This window comes from Monopterus albus, unplaced genomic scaffold (assembly GCF_001952655.1).
Source record: "Monopterus albus unplaced genomic scaffold, M_albus_1.0 scaffold172.1, whole genome shotgun sequence".
Lineage (NCBI taxonomy): Eukaryota > Metazoa > Chordata > Actinopteri > Synbranchiformes > Synbranchidae > Monopterus > Monopterus albus.
In genome coordinates this window covers 1,862,596-1,883,668 of record NW_018128052.1, presented here as the reverse complement: position 1 = coordinate 1,883,668, position 21,073 = coordinate 1,862,596, and the positions used below count along the sequence as shown (strand labels likewise).

The window sequence follows — 21,073 nt, the reverse complement described above, 5'->3', positions numbered from 1 at the left end:
ACTCTTTCCAAATTAATATGCCTGTTTTAGCAGTTGTCCTAGGGGCAAGTCATTAAGTTTGGCTAAAACTGAGTTCAGCTTTGTGGCAGCAGGTCATAACCTTTTTGCTTCAAGGTGAATGGAAATGTCTTAAAGGAATATGCTTTTTTTTTTTTTTTTGGCTGAGAGATAAGATTTATGCAAATCACGTATCTCTCTGTTCAATGTGCTGGTTCAGCCAGGAGCCATTTAGTTTAGCATAAAAACTAGAACACGGAGGGAGCATCTTCAGCTGACAAGTTAAAGGAAATATCGATATAAGGTGTATCAGTAAGGGGTTGTGCCACCAGAGCAGCTTCAGTGCTCCTTGGCATCGATTTTCCAAGTCTCTGAACTGGAGGGGTGAACACCATTCTACCAAAAGATATCCCCTCATTTGGTGTTCTGATGATGGTGGCGGAGACTCTAACACATCGCTCCAAAACCTCCCATAGGTGTTCAACTCGGTTGAGCCTGGCAACCGTGAAGGCCGTAGCATAAGCCACATCATTTTCATACCCATCAAACCATTCATTGACCCCCGTGCCCTATGGATGGGGGCACTGTGGCCGTGCTGGTACGGCAGGTGAACTTTCTTTCTCAGTCTTTATGCTAGACTGAGCCAACCAGCTACTGCTGTGCAGACAAATATGAGTGTGTGAGTTATCTTCTTGGATAACTCTTAGAGTGAATAAGCGTATTACTGTATTCAACATTACGTGGCAACCTTGGTTTCTCTTAGTCATTATTTCAATACTTAGTGCTTTGGATCCTCTGGAGAATCTGACATGATATTTTGTGGAGAAGCCCACAGACGTCTGGTTTGTTCTCAGACGCTGGTGCAGGATGAGTGAGAGGTTCCTCAGTGGTTTCCTATCCCTGCTCTGACTTCAAAGCCCGTCTGCCCAGCCACAGCTTGTTGGACAGTTTTAAACGAAACACAGTCTGTGAGGCAGACACACACACACTGTGTTGTCCTCTTGTACAATGTAAAACATTTACAGGCGCGCGCGCACACACAGCCCTCACATGCTTTGTACTGACTGGAGTTTGTTGTGGTGCAGCAGGAGAAGCCAGATGAGGCCAATCCTCCCACCATGTCTCTCTCCTTATCTCACCCTTTTCCACTTTTTTATGAGGCCTTGAAACTAGTTTTCACTTTCTCACATTCACCTTCTTTTTTGCTGAACTTCTCCAAAAAAATGTTATATTTTGGTCAAGTGTGTATCAAATTCACCTCATTTTTCTACCTCTTTATCCTTTATCCTCATTCTTCCACGTTCCTGGTCATTTCTGCCCCAACATCCTTTTGACTGTGGAACTCATTTGTGTTGTTTTAAGCAAGCTGAAAATCATAGTGCTGAAGGAATTGAGTTGATTCATCAAATATTCTTGTTCTTTCTCAAGTAAAATGTCAACTTCTTTTGTTACAGCTTTTACAAACTCAGGAAAAATTTCTAGTATTCTATGTGATACAAAGATTGTTGGTCAGACAAAGATATCATTACTGGACTTTTGGAAATCCTTTGTTTTCTAGACAAAATACTCAGTTTATCAATAAAATTGAATCATCATTCAGTTTATAGGTAAGGAAAATAATTATTAGTTATGGCACTAAATCATATCATTTCCATTTGTGTATATCTTTGTGTAATGTGATTAACTGTCCTGTCTGTACTTGTCTGAGTCAGCTGAAAGTAGAGATGAAGGGAGGGGGAACAAGTGCGGTCGGTCCTAAATGAATTGGCCGCAGAAGAAGAGAGAGTTGGAGGGAGAAGTAAGGAGGGAGGAAAAGTAAACAACAGATGGCAGAAGCATGTTGCCACTATTCGCAGCAGCAGACGCCGCGCCAGCCCACCACCAGCTAGTCGAGAGGTTACTACGCAACAGTGGTGACACGGGGTCAGAGGTCGGGTGTGCCTCCTTGATCACAGCCCATAATGCCAGATTGTCATCCGCATGCTGTGTCAGACTGGGTCAGTTGAGATGTGCGCACAAGCACAATGAGAGTTTGTACAATGTTAAACAGTCTTTTCTTTGACTGAAGTTTGGCAGGGATGACTCTTGAATCTTCCAAGCAGCGTCCACCCCTAACCCACCTGCCAGCCATGATGACACACTGAGGCAGCTGTTTGTGTCTGGGCACTCAACCTTCTCCTGCTGAGGAGTGAACTGAGTGGGGGCACACATTGGCTGCCAGCTGCTGTGACCTCATTCACAGTAAGAGAAAGAGAAAGAGAGACAGAGAGGGAAAATGTAGAAAGTCAAAATGAGATGGAGCTCTGTGTCTCTGTGTGTGTGTGCGCAATGTGTGTGTGGAGGGCTTAGAAATTTCACACAATAACACCATGACCTCACTCTGCGGTGGGGTGTCAGACTGGTTTGGTGAGAATATTTGCATTGGAGTCATCTGTCTTTAAAAAGAAAACCCCTGTATATATTTTTATATTAACCTTCTTGCACCTTACATTGCAGTGGCCTTTGTGTGCAGGATGTACTTTCTGAAGGGTATTTCCAGCTCAATATTGCTGCTGGCTTTCCAGGCTTAAGCAGCTAATTCATGTATAGAAAGACAATAAACCAAACAGAGATGCATTAACAACACTATAGTATCAACAGCAGTCTGACCTTCTGTCTCTGTCTCTACCCTTTTTTTTTTACTCTAGCTCTCCACAGTACATTGCTGATACATAAAAAAGCTCTGCGTCACTCCTATCAAGGCGTGAGGCACTTTTACCAGAAGAAGCATCACTTCAGTTTACAGATAAAAAAAAATTGTACATTGCAGATTTCGCTGGAAGAGGTACAGAGAAGCACAGCAGATACACGAGATGTGTGAAGAATGTCGTCATTCATCCACTTCCCTGTCTGCCCAAAGTGTGACTTACTCTTCCTGAGAACAGGAAGCACAAGCCGCCAGTTAACCCACGCGGAACTGTCTGTGTGCAAGATCACCTTTTTAGTGGCTCTACATGATGCTAAGTAAAATAACAATGTTAGACAATTAATTTGAACATTTTTACTAGTTTGTGGGTAAACTTTGTATATTTTAGTTATTTTCTTTATGATTTCTTTATTAAAAGACATTTAAAAAGATATGCATTTATACTAATACTCATTTCAGAATCAACAATTGAACATAGATTTTTAATAGTTAGGTTTTTGTTTTTATATAGCCCCACACCCCATTAAACCAAAATTGGAAGTGAAATCAACTAAAACTGAATAAAAACTAAACCAAAACTCTCTGGCATATTACACTGAAAATTGCATAAAAGTGGAAATTACCTTCTAAAAATGAAACACTGAATTAGCCACGGTGATTTCTTGGTAGGACTTGGTCATGTATACAAACACTTGTGCTGCCTGCTACATGTACTGCACTCAGATACTCAGTGTGAGGGTGCAAGGGTGCAGTTTCACAAAGTAATGTAGATAAATTATTACCTGGTGCTTTTGTTTTCCTCCTGCTGAGCTGATATCTTTGCAGACTCAGGCAAAACTCATTATAATGACATTACCTAAATGGCAGTGTGTCAGCTTCAAATCTGGCCATTGTTGCTCTACTGGGGAATGTTTGGAGGTTTGCATGTATTGGTATTGACACATGGTTTTGCTGGGAGGATGCAGGGCAAGTCAGAGGAAATATGTGTGCATTTGTGCCAATGTGTGTGTATGTGCTTGTCCTGCTGTTCATTATCAAAATGAAGCCACAGACAATCTGTGAAACAAAGAGTTTTGCCAACACTTACCATCGACATCCTTCTCTTTCAATCATCACCTCTTTGTATCTTGTAATCTTTTTTTTTTTAGTTCATTCCTTAGACTATAGTTTGCTGCAAATAAGTGGTGGTTAACAACTAGAGGGGTTAATAACTATTTATTAACTTTATTTTTTTCTGGTCTTTCAACAGGAGCAGCAGCAGCTTTGTCTTTCTGAAGACATTTGTGGCATGAAACCAGATCACACCCATTTTTCATTCATCACCTCCTCCTTCATCTCCCTCCACTCCCCAGTTATGAACTCTCACCTGTGTTCTGCCACATTGATGAGGTAACGTCAAGCTCTGCGCAGCGCAGCACTCACCTGCACAAACACCACCCTCCCCCCTCCTCCTGCCAACCCTTTCATCGCAGCCATGGGCCAGAAGATTTCTGGCAGCATTAAATCAGTAGATGGTCGCAGTGAAAGTGGTAGCTCTCCATCCTACCGGCCCTTGCCTCATCGCCGGCCCCACCCAGAACTGAGGGGCCCTGATTTCTCTAAGCCTCCGAGGCTAGATCTTCTACTGGACATGCCATGTGCTGGACTAGAGACCCAGCTTCGTCACGCATGGAACCCCGATGACCGCTCACTCAACATCTTCATCAAAGAGGATGATAAGTTGACATTTCATCGCCACCCAGTTGCCCAAAGCACAGACTGCATTCGAGGCCGTGTTGGATACACAAGGGGTCTTCATGTGTGGAAGATCCATTGGCCTGCCCGGCAGCGAGGCACCCATGCCGTGGTTGGAGTGGCAACGTCAGAAGCGCCATTACATTCTGTTGGGTACACAGCATTGGTAGGGTCAGACTGTGAGTCCTGGGGCTGGGATCTGGGAAGGAACCGGCTCTACCATGACAGTAAGAACCGGGCCCACAGCTCGATGCCTTCTTACCCTTGTTCCCTGGAGCCAGAGGAGCCATTCACCCTGTCGGACTGTCTGCTAGTGATTCTGGACATGGACGAAGGGACGCTGAGCTTCATGGTGGACGGACAGTATCTAGGAGTGGCATTTAGAGGGCTGAAGGGCAAGAAGCTGTATCCCATTGTCAGTGCTGTGTGGGGACATTGTGAGATATCAATGAAGTACATCAACGGCTTGGATCGTAAGTATCATGTACACTACTACACTACCAACACATTTTCTCAATGTTAACTGCTGAGCGAGCTTCCGACACGTTCTGGCTGTTAATACCAGAAAAGGAAACCAACCAGCAGAAGTGACCCAGTCTGATTGTGACATGCCACCACTTGTTCTAGGTTGTGGTAAGATTTGAATTTACTATGAAATTCTGTAAACATTTGAAACACGGGATGGAAATCTGTTTGGCAATGTATATGTTCTGTGGTATTCATGACTGTGATGACACCGGCATGGGCAGCGCGGGAAAAGTTGAGGCAGCAGTTAAACCGCTCCTCACATGTCGTCATCTTGTAATGTGTCACTTTTTTTTTTTAAATGGAACTATTCTCTATGCTGTTGCTCTCTCAAACTAAAAAGCAAATATTTACAAAAGTAATTTGTCATGATGAATTTGGGTTTTCTGATTAGGTCAGTTATAAAATATGGAAGTTGTTTTAAATATTGATAAAATACAACAGAAGACTTGTTGACAATATGGAGGAGATCAGAGAAGTTGCCTTCTGACTGATCTTATTTTAAGTAAAGTACATACGCAAGAGCTACAGGAACTGACCTTCTGAATGTGAAGCTAATTGCCTTTGGTCCCTGTTGGGTCTTCTCTCAGGCTGCTTTTGCCAGATATTATTGAGCAGGTCTTAGGCCAGGTACCTGAGGTAATTAATTTCTCATATGCAGTCTTGCACATGGCACCTAGAAGTATTATGGGTCTTATGTGGTATCACAACAGGGTGTGCTATTTTGGCTCCATTTGTTGGATCGCCACTGCTGATAGAAGAGTTTGTTATGGCACTGAATAGTTCCTGTAGAAAGCAGCTGTATCAAAAAGTACTGTAGCTGTGTCTGTGTAACAGCTGTGTTTTTGTGGTATGAGAAGGAGCACAGTTCAGAAAGAGTAGTTTGGATGTTACTGTGTATGCTATGGATTTAAGTATTTAAGTTTCATAATTCTTGTTCCCAGGGGCCTGCATTATGTTCCAGTGCTCCCACTGTCTGTTTAAATATGTGTTATGAGAGAAGAGACAGGCTTTCCCTCGCTTCCCAGTCTAAACAGTAACTCTTTGTCACAGCAACTTGTTAAAAGAACTCTTAGACACAAATCATGGACACATGGTTACACACCTGCCAGGAAGGGAAAGTGTGTGTTATGAAAACAGGGTTATGATCTGACTCTGGAGAGGTTCCACTCTGTTTGAAATCTGAAAAGAAACTCCTGTCTCTCTCTCTCTCTCTAGTTTGTCAGACTTCATTTTGCCCAGTTACCTCAATTTTCTCTCAAATTTTTCTTTGAAAATTTCTTAGAAGTTCCCTGCTCCCATGGATCACTGGGACATCAAGAGTCTGTCTTTAAAAAGAGGTCATGTGCCTCGTCCCAATTTTAAATTTGATGTTTTGATTTTAAAACTGCAGCAGGCCAGCTAGAATATCGGTCAGAAAAATAACATACTGAATTTTAAGACTTGAATTTCTTAACCTCTGATATAAGCCCTGCCAGGCTCTATGTGTGATGTCCTCTCATCTCATGCACTCAAGCTTAGTTCAAAGCAGATACCTTGGCTGTTGAAAGCACCTCATCTCAGCCATTTTCCATTTATGGAGCCATCTGCTGGATTTCACGGTGTGTCTGTGTGATGTGCCACCTAGGAGAATATTGAGTCTGTTCAGAGCCCTCACTTCTGCAAGCATATAGACTTAAAGCTGTGAAATGAGGTTTGACTGTGGAAAATGTACAAAGCTTAAAGGGCCCATGTCATGCTTTTCCTTGTTTTCTACAATGTTACAATGGTGAATTATTATCTTAGACGTGACCTAAAGCTAAAAAAAAAATGAGGTATACGTATGTTGTAGTACTTCTATGCAGAAGCAACTCGGCTTATACATGTCTCGCAAACTCTCACTCATGAGACTTTTTTCTAACAAAATTAAGTCTTGCGTGGTAGTTTAAGGATCTTCTTGAATGGGCATAATCTCCAGGAAGTTGTATGTTCATGTGAGCTTGCCTGACATCCACCGGTGCCATTTTAAAAGCGGAGTTTTTCCACTGCACCCGGTTTGGTGATTATATTTTACCTCCTGCTGCTGCACTGTGACCAGAGGATGTGGAGAAAAATAAAGGGCCTGAGGTTGCTGCATGTCCAGGACTGTTCCTGACTGACTGTTTTACCTGACCGGGTCTAACCTACAAGCAGCTGGTCTGTGAAACCCCCCCGCAGCGGTGACTGATCAGCTCATCAACGCTGGATTCCCCTGGAACACAGCACCTGTTTGGTTTGATTGCTTGAGCCAGTGTGTCTGCTGCATGTGATGTGTTGCTGGTTAAGGAGCAGAATAACAACCTATGATGTTATTGTCGACTCTACGCTACCTGTTGGAATTAAATTCACTACTATGGGAATGTATGTGGTCACGTGGGGGAAGACGCAGTAACCACCAGTTGGATTTACTTACCTTGGAGCTAATTGAAAGGCAGTGATTCCACTGCTTGGTGGGACTTAACAGTAAGTTAAAAAAAAAAGCATGTTGCATGTCTGTTAATGTGTTGTTTTTGCAACATTAGACACAATTGTTGCAAGGCTGGAGAAGTTACTATGTCTGCATTATGCCAGTTAAAATATGGGGTTTCTCAAATACCCTTTTCATCAGTACATATACTATTGTTTACCTATCTATGGAGGAGAAATTCAAATGACTTAATGCTGTTGTGGTTTGTGGTAGTGTCCATTTTCGACACAACACCGGCAGCAGGGGGTGTGTCGCATTCACGAGCTATCCCTTCATTTTTAGGAAGAGGCTCTCTGGTTTGATCATTCTGAAATAATTACAGACTATTTGGAGTTATGAGGGGTGCAAAGCTAATCCAGAGATACCAAAGATTAAACATTAAATGGCTGGAAATGAACATGCCATGGGCTCTTTAATGCAGGAAGGAGAGTGGAAGTTGAAAGGCTCATCATGCTAGCGTTAGCTCCTGAATTGAGCTGAGATCAGTGTGCAGAGTAATTTTTCAGTCACGTCCGTAGACTGGATCAATAGGTCTGATCTGAGTTAGCTACAGTCAGCCAAGGTTATCCATTTTGAATTACCAGTCACTAAAGTGATATCTGACCAATTTAAGCATCTTTTTAGCCAAACAAAACAAGAATGTATGCAGGTAAATGCAATGTGTACCTCCAGAAATGGCGCCTCCATCCCAACATTTAACACTGTGTGACCTTCATATTCTCTATTGCAGGGCTAGTAGGTGAGCTACTGTTGCTGCTGAGCTAACTGCTAACATGCTAATAAGCCAGAAATACCCTTCGGTAGGGAGTTATGAAAACAAAAGCTTCTTTGAGTTAACAAGAATACTAAGTGACAGCATTTACCAGTTAGCTTTGCCGTGATCACTAACTTTACACAGTTTGTTCAAAGATATATTTGTATTATCATCTCTTGTATTATAACTCCCAACAAACCTTTCTTTTAGACAGCAGTTTATATTCAGAGGATGGTTAAATAAATAAAAGTAGACAGTGGTGAGACTGTGGTTTGTCAACAGGGTAAATTCGTGTCAAAGTTCACAAAAGCTTTTGTGCTAATTGTTTCACCCCTATAAGTAAATCCACTGATTGCACAAATTAATGATTATGCAACAAAATGTAGCTGATTTAAACATTGGTGTGACTAGACCTTAAAATGTCCCCTTCTGTTAGAAAGTCGAGTCCTAAAAGGTATGTAATTATGCAACCGTGCATTCCAAAACTTGTAAACAAAACAAAATGTAATCCTATATGTGTGTTTTAGTGTGTGTGTGTGTGTGTGTGTGTGTGTATGCAGACAGACAAAGACAAAGGTATCACTGGGAGACAGGCTTCAGGTAGGGGAAATCCACTTGGACCACCAAATCTAAAACATTGCTTTTTTGTTTGTCATTCCATTCCACATTCATAGCTGTGAGGTCTTTTGGCTTATTAGTATTCCAGCCTTTGAAATGAAGCTGAAACAATGAGAGTTGTATCTCAAGATTTCATTCAGAGGTGAAGTAAATAGCCTTGCGCGTTCTGCCTTTGTTGCAGAGTGGGCAATTGGGCTGTGATTACTGTTTGTGCAGAGGCTTTGTTCAATATCACTTTCAAAATGAATTGGCTCGTCTGCCCACAGATGACTCAGATAGTGAGAATGAAGTCATAATTACAGTCTACCTGAGTGTTTGTGTGCAAATGGAAACCCGCTATACATGGTTAGCTAGGCCACACACTTTTTGCTGATTTCCTCATGGTAATTGCTTAGTATAACATTTGTGAAATGTGTATTTGAGCGTCAGTAAGTTTAATGTACAAATGTCTTCTATGATTTTGAGTATGTGTGCATCTGGTCATGAGAAATCCTCTGGGTTGTTTGGTAATGACTTTATCTAATAGGCCTTCCTATGAGAAGCGACTATTGGACTGTTTGTGAATTATTGTTTTGAGGGGAAACATGACTGTGGGGTATTAAAAAAGAGATTTATAGACGTGGCTTCTTCTCTCCACAAACTGTGTTTCTCATCAGCCTGGGCCCCACTGCACCAGGAGCAATTGATCATCACTTTGCTCCACCTTAGATCATTGCTCCCATTCTTGCAGTAACACAACACACATAAGTGAGACATAAACCCAACAGCTCTCCAGGCTCATGGTAGTTGTGAGGTTCACACAGACCAATCAGGGTCAGATAAGTAGATATAATAAGCACTAATGCAAATACATGCTGAGCAAGGTTCAAGCTGCATTATCCTGTAAATGTGATTTAAATTATTCATTCTTCCAGCACTCGGACTACAGCGAATTCCTCTTCCTCCATCTAGCAGTGAACAGTTGTTTGACAGATAAAGTACATTTCACTTGATTGTTGCTACACTTTGAGCCACATTTGTAACTAATTTATTATCTTGAAGTGTACTCATCTGCTTTGTCTGATGTGTGTGTGCGTGTCTCTCTCTCTCATGCCCACAGCTCTGTATTCTCTCTCGTCCTGTCTCTATAATTATACCACTTAGCAGTGCTTTGATTTGTTGCAGTGTGAGCTGTCTGCTTCAGCCCTGATGTGTGCCACTTCCTCTCCTTTTCTGTTTCTCTCTTTCTCTTCTCTTTGTACTCCAGCACACATCACACCAAACTCCACTAGAAAATCTGGCACTTTAAAGTCACTTTAATTCAACTAATATCAGCTACTATACAAGCCATTCAGAAATAGAATTTCAGACCTTTTCAGAGTAATTTAAACTCACTGTTCAGTACATATCACTGTTATCAGGTAAGAACCTTCTAAATCTAATTTAAAGGATTCTCTATCCAAAGGATTACTGATGGCTTTTCACAAGGTCCTGACTTTGTCCATAGCCTCACACATGTCGCACACAACAGGAGGTAGTCCTGTCAGACGTGTTCTCACCTACTGACTCTGTTTGTTGGGTGGGTGTCTGGGTAGAGCGCACATGAGGCAGAACATGACACAATCACATTGCCAGTTTGCAGTTTGGTCATAAACAACCAAGTCTCTTGCCTTTTCTGATGATTCTGGCACTAGCTCTTTAGGACAAAAGTTCCCAAATGTTGTTGTCTTCAGTTACATGTTGTCGTTGGTCTCTTCATTGTAAATTACTGTTTTTATTCCTCCGGATTCCACCGGTGTGAATACTCTGGATTGTATGCTGTCGTATTCTCACATGGGCTCATTCCAGCTCACCCCGACTTTACACGGATTTTGTACTAGGGAGATGGCAGAGTAAAGAGGTGTGACGAAATCTCATGCAACAACATCTTGCGATATTAAAATGTGATGATATTTATTTTCAAGGCAAAATCTGTCTCGCAATATTAGTACGCAACAGAACTGGAGCAGCAGCCACAGTGACGGAGTGTGATGGCAAAGTGATGTTACATTCACATTTTAGCAAAAACACAGCTCCCTGTTGTGTTTTAATGGACGGGGCTCTGTTGGTTGGGGGATGAAGAGTTGCATCTTGTCTTGTTCTTGTGAACCCAATATTGTGTATCATCTCCTATCGTGATCTAAGTGTATCATCACATCCAGTTAATATCCAGGTCAACTGCCTCAGAAATTTGCGTTCTCACCTACAGCTCCTCTGGGTAATGTCTGGAGAATTTCATGGTTCAAATCACACATCTGAAAAGTTGGCTTGAGTTTTTTTTCTGTGTTCTGCAGACTTACAGCTCTACAATTTAAAATGTGGATTTTCCCAGTTGCTATAATATTGACATTAAAAGTTCTTCGTCCAAGAGCTGTCATGTTATTTAAAACCACAAACCTGTTCATCTTCAGACAGTTCAGCTGACTGGATGGCGGGACCAGTCATTACTGTCTCAGAGACTGCTAGGGAAGAAAATGGAGGAGAAAACGGTGTGCAGCAAGGAAGTTGGGTTGAAAAGTGGGAAAGTCAAGTAAAAAAGATGAGTGTGAGAGTTACAGAATGGCAGAGATTTCCAGAAAGCGGAGAGGTAGCAGACCCATGCAGGTGTGTGGGATGAGGTTAAAGAAGTAGCATGACACTGACACTCGGCTGATCAGCTTCCTGACTGAGCTGACTTGGGAAGGCGAATTGTCAAAAATAGTTTCAAAACTGCATCGCACCACACCTATATCACCTCTTCCATCGTTTTGTCTGTTTCAACTGCAGTGGGTGAAAAGTGACAAACGTATAAAACCGCTGGAGTGTGCTGAAATAAACATGCCGTTAGAAGCCGTTTGTGTTGGCAGGGATTACTTCATAGTTTAATTTGTGGGCTGCCTCAGGCATCACATTCCAGCTGAACTGTCAGTAAGAAGTGACTCACCTGACTCCCCTCACACACACACTTTTAGTCTGCATCATGAGTTCACACACACCATGTCTGACCTACTTCTGACCGCTTCTGCTACCATACACAGTCACCTATTCACCAAAACTGAAGACCACAGAGATCCTTTAATTCATCTATTGTTGTTCTTGCTGACATGTCACATCACCTTATACTGATTATACAGTCATACTGATGAGATGTTCATTGTTTGGGGTTCTGCCACATACTGGCAACCCGTTCTGGGTGTACACCACCTCTTGTGCAAGTGTTGTCTGGGACTAATGTAGATAATAGGTGGATGGACTTCTGTTGCTGCTGCAACATAGTGAACGTGACAGAAATTAATTTGTCCTGCTCAGTGAACTGAAAAATGATGTTAGGGAAACTCAACAGCAACGTGTCCTAGAAACAGGCTCAGTTTCTGTTGGAGAAATTGTTCCAAATAATAACAGCCACAGGGAGATCTGGGGATTAACCTGTGTAACTGTGGGGAGAATGCGGGAAAAAAATGTGTTGCTGTGGAGTAAAAAAACAAAAAAACAACTGTTGTTTATTTTAGTTTCACTTAAGAGGAATTCCTTGCACTTCTTTTTTTTTTCCGGCAATAAGTTTTAAAGATGGATATGTCAAAACTGCAGTACATAAAATATAAACCGTCTATATAGATTTGTGTCTCTTTCTTTTTTACCTGTGCATACTCTTGTTAGCTTCTGCACTAGACAAGCCATCAGCAGCTCATCACTGAAGCCCACGCATGGTATAGGTACACAAAGGAAACTATTTGTTTCCTTTTCTTTCTTACATTCCCTAACCTTGCCTTCTACACACTTTACCTTCAGTGCATTTTGCACCCGTACTATGAAGTAAACAAAGCACTCTACAAATGCTAATTGTGCAAATTTTTATAGTGGCTAATTTACAGAGCTGAGTAAAAGCTAAATTAACCAACATTCTCTTCACATTTAATGTCCTTTTTAGATGGATACCTCTGTCTTTGCACCTGTGCTCTGCAGCCTGCTCTCATAGCACAAACTGTAACATACAATGTAGTATAACGAAAAATGCCTGTGCAGCAATGATGTCCCCTGGCCGCGGGTAAGTAAGAACTGCAGTCAAAGTTGGCTATAAAGTTGGTTTATTATTTAAGGGAACTAGGGGCTTAATTTACTTTTTTTTTTTTTATTAAAAAAAACATATCCCTCTCTGAGTCTGTGCCGCAGCCTGGCCACCCCGTCCAAAATTTTCTAGATCCGCCCCTGGCTCAGAGAGTAGTGAAGCAGGAGATGGGTACTAATGATGGCTGCAGGGCAGAACCCGACTGATTAGTGAAGATAAGAGTACTGGAATCAGAATTACTGTTTTAAATACATGTTCACTGACTTCAAGTGTAAGTCCTGCAGTGGTGAGTACAACAGTAGAGCACTTAAAGCACATACTGCTGTTAAGTGGTACTTTTGCCAGAGTGGATCATACAACTTTAAGTGACCATCTAAAGCCCTGGGTTGATATTAAACTAGTGACCCAGTTCAGCGATTGTATTTCAGACCAATTCTCAGACTGTGATTAAACCAAGTCCACATAGACCACTTAAACCACTTATACCAGGATGAAGTATTGTACATTAAACCTCGTTTAATTTGCAGCCTGTCCAAGAAACCATTGGCGCTGTTATAACAGTGATCACAGATATAGCTGTCTCTATAGCAACCTGGCTGTCAGCACCTTCACCTGAGTGCCTCGCAGTCTTTAAAAGCTGGGTGCTGGAGCATTTTGTACAGCACAACGACAGTATAGCTAGAATTGTATTCTTCTGAATATATACCTTCAGTCTTGAACTTGGCAACCTCTTCCTCACTGTAAAACACATGGACAGTAATGACCTGGAATAACAGCAGCCTTAGGTTGATGAACAAGTAATGGATTTGTCTTTTATTGCAATTAATCCAACCATTTTGCTCTGTTAGATTCATTTCAATTTCAGCACTAAACATGTTGTTATCTACAGGCCAAATCTGCTGTAACTGCCCAACCAATCCATGTGCAATGCCAGATCTATTGTTTGCTTTCTGGCAGAAACCACCAGACTTACTAGCTTAGTTACCAACTGTCAAGTGAATATTTTTACCCTAAATTTTGGAATGTTGAATAAATATTGAGAAACCAGAAGTATTTCTAACCTGCATCTTTGTTTAGCTGACATTATTTATGGAAAATTTCCATTTAGCCCCTCTATATTGACATCATAATTGGCATTAATTGTTTGAACAGAGCTACAGAAAAACAGAGAGAGGAGGGCCAGATGAAGATAGCTGATAGCGAGGGATAAACAGAGAGATGCAGCAGAAATGCTTCAAAGAAGAATAATGTGTAGCTGAGGTGAAGAAGATGAAGGATAAACACCCCTGTGGGAGAAAAAAAAGAAATGAAATCCCTAGACGTAGTCACAGTTTAACATTTCCCTACTGCATTGCTGGTACTATTGTGTGTAAAAAAGAAATGGCCCTGTGAGATGAGAGACACTGAGAGAAGATGAGCGACTGCAGAAATACAACCAGGGTGATTTAACACCTGATCATTGCACCATTTATCTTCCCTCTCTGTCAGGACTGATTCATTTCGTCTCATTTGTTCCACCCTGTGTGTCTGTGTGTCATACACAAGTCCTAGTGGATAAGTATTGCATTTACTGCATTCGGTCATTACCTTTGTGTCATTTATAGGAGTAGGGCAGTATTTTAGAGACTCGTTTGAATGCATTTAATCTCCAAAAATACACTGTAAACAGCAATAAAACTATTTGGTGGACCAGTTTTTTGCTTTGCAGTCAGTTATGCACCACAACACAAGCTATTGGATATCCAAAGCAATTTCAGTTTCAATTTCAAAATCAGTTTTGAAACCTCAGCAGTCACTTCTTACGAAACCATAAATGCCACAGTTAACACTGCTCTACAAAGACTTACACCAAAGCCAACACTTACTCAAACTTGCCACAAGTCCCTACAAGTGACAGCAGTCCCCAGAAAGCTAGTGTGTGCCTGATTTTCTGTCCCAACAAGTATAAGAAAAAACAAGACCCCTACCACACACACACACACACACACACACACACAGAGTTTATGTTTCGTAGTCCATGGGGACTTTACATTGACTTACATGCATTTCCTGTAGACTAACCCTAACCTTAACCACTATTTGCCTAACCCTTCCCAAACCAAACCTAACCCTAACCCTGACCCTAACCTTAACCTAACCCTAACCTCATCCTCATCCTAACCCTAAACCATGTTGCCACCCTAAAATTCAATTTCTTGTCCATGGGGACCTCAATTTAGGTCCCCACCGTGAAATGGGTCCTCATGAGTTGGTATGGAGTCAGGAAGAAGTCCCCACGTAGCAGGAAAAACACACACACACACACACACACACACACACACACACACACACACACACACATTCTGTTTGTTAACAGGGCGATCCAATCACTCTCTATCTCTGTAATGAATGAGAGCAAGATAATCTTCCCCAGTCCTCGTCCTCCTTCGCTGTTCAGGAAGTTGTAGGATTGGCCCCTAATCAACACCTCAGTTTGGCCTCCTGACATTACCAAGTTGCTGACAGGCTGGATTCCTTTGTGTCCTCTCAGATTTGTTTCTATTTAAAGGTCTCTTGGCCCTCTCTGGCTCTCTCTTTTGCATGCTTCTCTCCGGTGAATGAAACTCACCCGATTTATTACTTCATTTACTTCAGTTTTTTTTTATGGCTCCGCTAAATTAGATGTGTGTTTTCAGTTAGTCGATGAACACTGTGTTATGGCACTAAAGGCCAGGAGTTCAGTCACAGGTACCTGTGGGCACTGAGAGCTTGTAGCCTGTCAGTGTCTTTCTGTTTGAGTTGGCCATTTTTCGGACTGTTGTTTCTCTTGTGACTAACCTAAATCGAGTCTGTGAACTTGCTCTGAATTGTATCCATCTGTTCCCATTGAAGACATGTTGCCCTGTCTCCATGACAACACTTCTTTTAATGTTTCCTGTTTGCATGTCTGGTCAGGATGATGTCATGACTTCAGTCAGGTGAAGGGATTTGCATTAGCACTCAGGAATTCTGTCCTTTGGAACAGAGAGCAGAGACTTGATGTAATTTGTTTTGTTTATGTCCTAGAAAACCCTTTCTTCAGCATCATTTGCCATGGAAAGTTGACCAAGCTGGCTTAGTCTTTTCCAGCAACTCCCTGTTTCCCTTCTTCTCACGTAGTTCTCTGCTATGTGCCACTGGGAAGAGCTGTTTAGGGTGGAGTACATTGCTCAAAATCGTCTAGTCACTCTCCTCATTCTTGCCCAATTAGTGGTGTTACTCTTTCATTTTTCAATATTTTCTCTGACATTCAGTGCGTTCACATGCACAGAACAGAGATCACATTTAAATGAACGGTAACTCTGTTATTATTTGAAGTATATACAGTGGCAAGAAAGGGTATGCGAGCTTTTTGGAATTACCTGGATTTCTGCAATAACTGTTCATAAAATATTATCTGATCTAGAGTCACAATAAAGAAAGCTAATAACACACACAATTATAATTTATTCATTACTTTATTGACAACACCCATTAAACATTCACAATGCTGGCGGCAAAAGTAAGTGAACCCCTGGATTTTATAACTGGTCAAAACTCTTGTGGCATCAAACAAGTGCTTCTTGTAGCTGTCAGAACTGCCCAATGTCCAGAAGTTTTGGATCATTCTTCTTACAGAACAGCTTCAGCTTAGAGTGTGGATACCCGAACCGAGTCCAACGGGACCTTTTGGTAAATTATGTTCGGGTCTGGGATGGGTTTGCACACGTGGGTAAAACTTTAGCCTAGATGGTCGGAGCACTCAAATGTGTGCTTTGTGTAATGATAAGGGTGAGAGTAGCCACAGTACTCGGTTTGTCCGACTGCGGAATGATGAACATCTAAACTCTGAGTTTACTATGTAACCTGTTCCAGCTTTATCCAGACCAATGACCCTTGATCATGAGTCTTCAGATTCTTATTTTTTTAATTGATTCATTTATTTATTTGTGAGGCTTGGTTCTCATCAGCAGATGATTCTAGCACAGAACAAATCTAAAATACTTGAGGGGTTTTTAATGCAGCTTTACTCGACACCTCCAATCTTGTTTCATTCACTGGACTCCAATTAGATTTTGTTGATGTCATTAGCCTACGGGTTCACGTCCTTTTTCCAATAAATGTTTGAATATGGACAAGAACGATACGGCGATTTGTGTGTAATTAGTTAACACTCATTTTTTGGTTCATTAAATTAACTTTGAATAATATCTGACCATATTTAAGTCAAATTTATAGGGTTGACTTTTTCTTGCCACTGTACACGGAGCAGTTCCCTACCTGGTCTTATTTTGAAAGCCTTACTTACTCATTTTAACTCTGCCTGTTAACAGTAGCTGTGATGACTCACAGGCACATGTTGATCATTGCCATGCTGTGACGTGCACTATGCATGTCAGTATTTTGCCCATGATATTAAAGTTAATCAAGAAATGTAATTATAAGCAAACCATCTCCACTTCAGTGTGCAGCTGGCCAACATTCCCTGCTTGTTTTTTGTGTTTGAAAGGTCAGCGCACAACACTACTCTTTACTAATGTCACCAATTGGTGTCGATTTTACTATGAATATTCTAACAACTGCTTTGCACATTGGGCTAAGTCTGGCCTCTGTCTGGTTTTTCTTTAGGGGCAGAAATTACTTGCTCTGGCCTTGTGCTGTGTTTTGAAACAAAATGTGGCAAGAAAGGCTGTGAAAACTTTCTCTTCAGGGTGAGACATTACCCCTAGTTGTCTTTCACAATATGTGAAGTATGAGTAAGTCTGTTTAGAGGTGAAAACTTTCTAACATTATGACAGTCCCTCAGCTGACATATTGGAAAGTTAGGCATGTCCCAAAGCTCATGGTCTAAACTGAGATACAAGTTAAAGCTTTCTTCTTACACATTTAATTTCTAAGATGGCTCAATGGAAATGTATTTAAAATCAACTTGCTCCTATTCAGAAACACCATGAATGAATCTTAAGTAACAGCAGAGGCAAAATACAAAGGCCACAGATTGATCCTACACACTAACTTTGACTAATTTTTACAGTCTACTCACTGGTGGTTAAGACTGACATAAAGAGCCTTCACAGAAATCCTTAATTACTTCTCAAGGGCGGGATGCCCTGTGATAATTTAAAATCTGTGATCTGAATTTCTAAATATGTTAAAGTGAGTGAACAGCAGAGGGTGTACTTTTTCTCCTTGACTGAAAGTCACTTTCGGCTTTTCCCGTTTAGGGGTCACCACAGAGAATCGTCACACTGACGACTCACATGTTGACATTTGGCACGTGTTTTACGCCAGATGCCCTTCCTGACACAACCCTGATTCGAACCCAGGCCGCAGCGGTGAGAGCGCAGTGCCTTAACCACTAGCCTACCAGGGACAGCCTACTTTTCCTCCTTGACTGATGGTGGTCATCTCTTGCCCCTCTCACGCCTTTAGCACTGCTGATTTCAGTTGCCTAAGCAGCTTTCTTCATGTTGTGTCTGTTCCTATGTGGCACAACAGCTCTGGACCGGTCTCTCTTGGTGTTACTGTGGGATGATTTGTAAATTTCTATGCTGGTGGCCTAAGTGACAGATTGCAAAACTTACTGTGAAATTGAATGACGGTTTAAGCTATTGGCCTGGTTTCCAATCTGTTAAACATCATAGAAAACACAGAAGTGTTGGTCTGCCCACTGTTAAATCTGCTTCCATAGTGTATTAATGAACCTAATATAATCAATGCCAATTTGAATCACTTTAATATTGATGACCTGTCTGCGTCAGAGTGGATGAAGCATCAGAGATAGACACTCAAAGGCGAGATGCATCTTTTGCTAAAGGAGGTGTCTTTTTGCTGTTGAACTTCTAGTGACACACGAGCGTGTTGCTTTAGCGGCTGTGTGACACTGTCATACTAAATACTCTCATCATGTATTATGTGCTAAACCTGCTAAAGTTGTGTTTCTTATAGAGAAGTGACTGATTTCTACTTCCACATGACACTGATGCAGAAAATTGCCTTTTTAAGGGTGAAGGTGCAGATGGGAAAGTGGTATTTGAGAGATGCTGATCTACCTGCCTAAATACCATCTCTCATCTTTGACAAGTGGACACCTTTAGCGCATGGACTATATGCTGTGCTCCTAAACAGAGTCACGCACAAGCCTTATACCAAAATAACCCTATACTGCTGCCACAGTCCATTCCAACCCCACTCTGCTGGCCTGCTCGCTGCCAGTGCTTGCTGTTCAAACTGAACTGCAGTTTAATGCAAACTAGATATTCACACAACATTAACAAAGAAAAATGAATTAAGAGTAAATGTATATAACTAAAAGTAACATACATGGGGGGAGTGTTTTCTGTAACCAGCATATTAGTGGAACATTTAGCCCCTGTGGAGTAGAAGGGCAACAATACTGTTAATTAAAAAAGAAAAATAAAACACTTGTGTGGCACCCCTCCAGGCATTTGGCGCCCTGGACGACTGCCAGTGTCGCCTATGCCACAGACTGGCCTTGATAATAATCAGCAGTATGTAGCTGTGTTACAGGTTGTTTCTGCTCAGTGGTCTCACGTCGAATAGTGTATGACCTGCAGAAAGGGAAGGTGAGTAAATGGAAGCATGTCACAAGTTCTTTTTATGAAACTGAATGCACAACAAACACACTAGGCAGTGGTGTTGGTACAGTTTTCTTCTCTCCTATCAATTAGCTCAGTAGCTCATATACAGCAGATGATTCACACAGATGAAGTGATAGGAAGAGAGCATCCTGTGGTCTTAACACATGAAAGTGTTGCTGTGTGTTTCACAGACCTGATGTTTTCATGGTAGTGTGCTACAGATGTTTGTCCATTATGTAGCTTGTGTAGTTTAAAGAGGTTGGAGATGAAGGTTTTGGAATTTCCCATTTGATCCACATTATTAACTGCTTACTTGAATAATCTGTAATTTTGTTTGTGTCATCAATGATAATTAAGAAAAAAATGCTTTTGTTGACTTTTCATTGATCACTGACTGTTTGTAGAAACATGTATGTTGCTAGGTCACCTAAACTGAGAAAAGTGACACCAGAATGAGCTACAGCTTTACTGGAGTGTGCTCAGACCCCTGTGCTTTCAAACGGAAGCGCTTATTGCACTAAGAAACCGCTCAGAACTGTAAGAAAGAAATATTTCAGCTTTTAGCTAAAGAACCATCAGATGGGTTGTCACTTGTATTATAGCATCAGCAGTAGCCATGACAAGTGCTTCCTTCAAGTAGCTGTTTCAGCGCCAGGCAGCGAAAAGGTGCTCCGGGATCCAAGACGATGTCTTTAGCTGTACACTCACCAGTCATGGTACACCTTGCTGGTATTGGCTTGGACCACCTTTTTGTCTTCAGAATTGCCTTTATTCTTTGTGGCATAGTTTCAATAAGGTGCTGGAAACATTGGCATTTAAACTATGCTTAGCTGGTACTAGGGGGCCCAAAGTGTGCCAAGAAAATATCTCCCACAACATTATACCACCACCAGCAGCCTGAACTGTTGATACAAGACACGATGGATCAGTGCTTTCATGTTGTTGATGTCAAATTCTGATCCTACCATTTACAGACTAATACATGTTTTACTGGAAACGTCTGTACAGTCAAATCAATAGACCAAGGCCGGTTCACACAGTAGTAAGTTGGTCTAGTCATAAAGGATATCTAATCTAAGAAAATTTTAATATTTCTTTTAATACCTTAAAGCTACTTTAATTTCCTTTCAGCCTAGAAGGTCCAGTGAGACCCAAAACAAACTGACATAACAAGATGCTCCTAAATGCTCTTTGCGCTCCCATCATGTCCTGTTTCCTAGTGTTGACATAAACTACAGATCCCTGGTTGCAACATTCTCTCCGAGCTAAACAATGCAACCTCTTCAGCCTGGCAGCCACTGCTGTGGACCTTTAGCAACAGGAGGCCTTCTTTATGACTGGCTACTGGAAATGACGGCTCATGTTTGAAAAATGCTTCTTATAAGTGAACAGAAAATACAAACCAAGGAGACAAGGGATGACGTCTACAAAACTTGTGAGAGTTTAATAGCTATAACGGATAAAATTGAGTATTTGGAAGCACAGTCCAAGCGAAAAAACTTGATCTTTGAGGGAATCAAGGAGACAGCTGGAGAAAGCTGGACAGAAGCGGAATGTAAAGTGAAGGAGATTCTAAAGAATAAACTGCAAATTCATCAAGAAATTGAGATGA

At 41.5% G+C, this 21,073-nt stretch overlaps 1 protein-coding gene across 2 annotated transcripts in view; it reads left to right on the top strand.

The window, feature by feature from the left end:
- spsb4a (splA/ryanodine receptor domain and SOCS box containing 4a) overlaps nt 1-21,073 on the top strand; it is an 81,677-nt gene that overhangs the window by 27,391 nt on the left and 33,213 nt on the right. For both annotated transcript variants that reach the window (XM_020616129.1, XM_020616131.1), the window contains exon 2: nt 3,933-4,890. In XM_020616129.1, coding sequence (XP_020471785.1) covers nt 4,158-4,890 — 733 coding nt within the window. In that variant the 5' untranslated portion in view covers nt 3,933-4,157. The remainder of the gene's footprint in view (nt 1-3,932; nt 4,891-21,073) is intronic.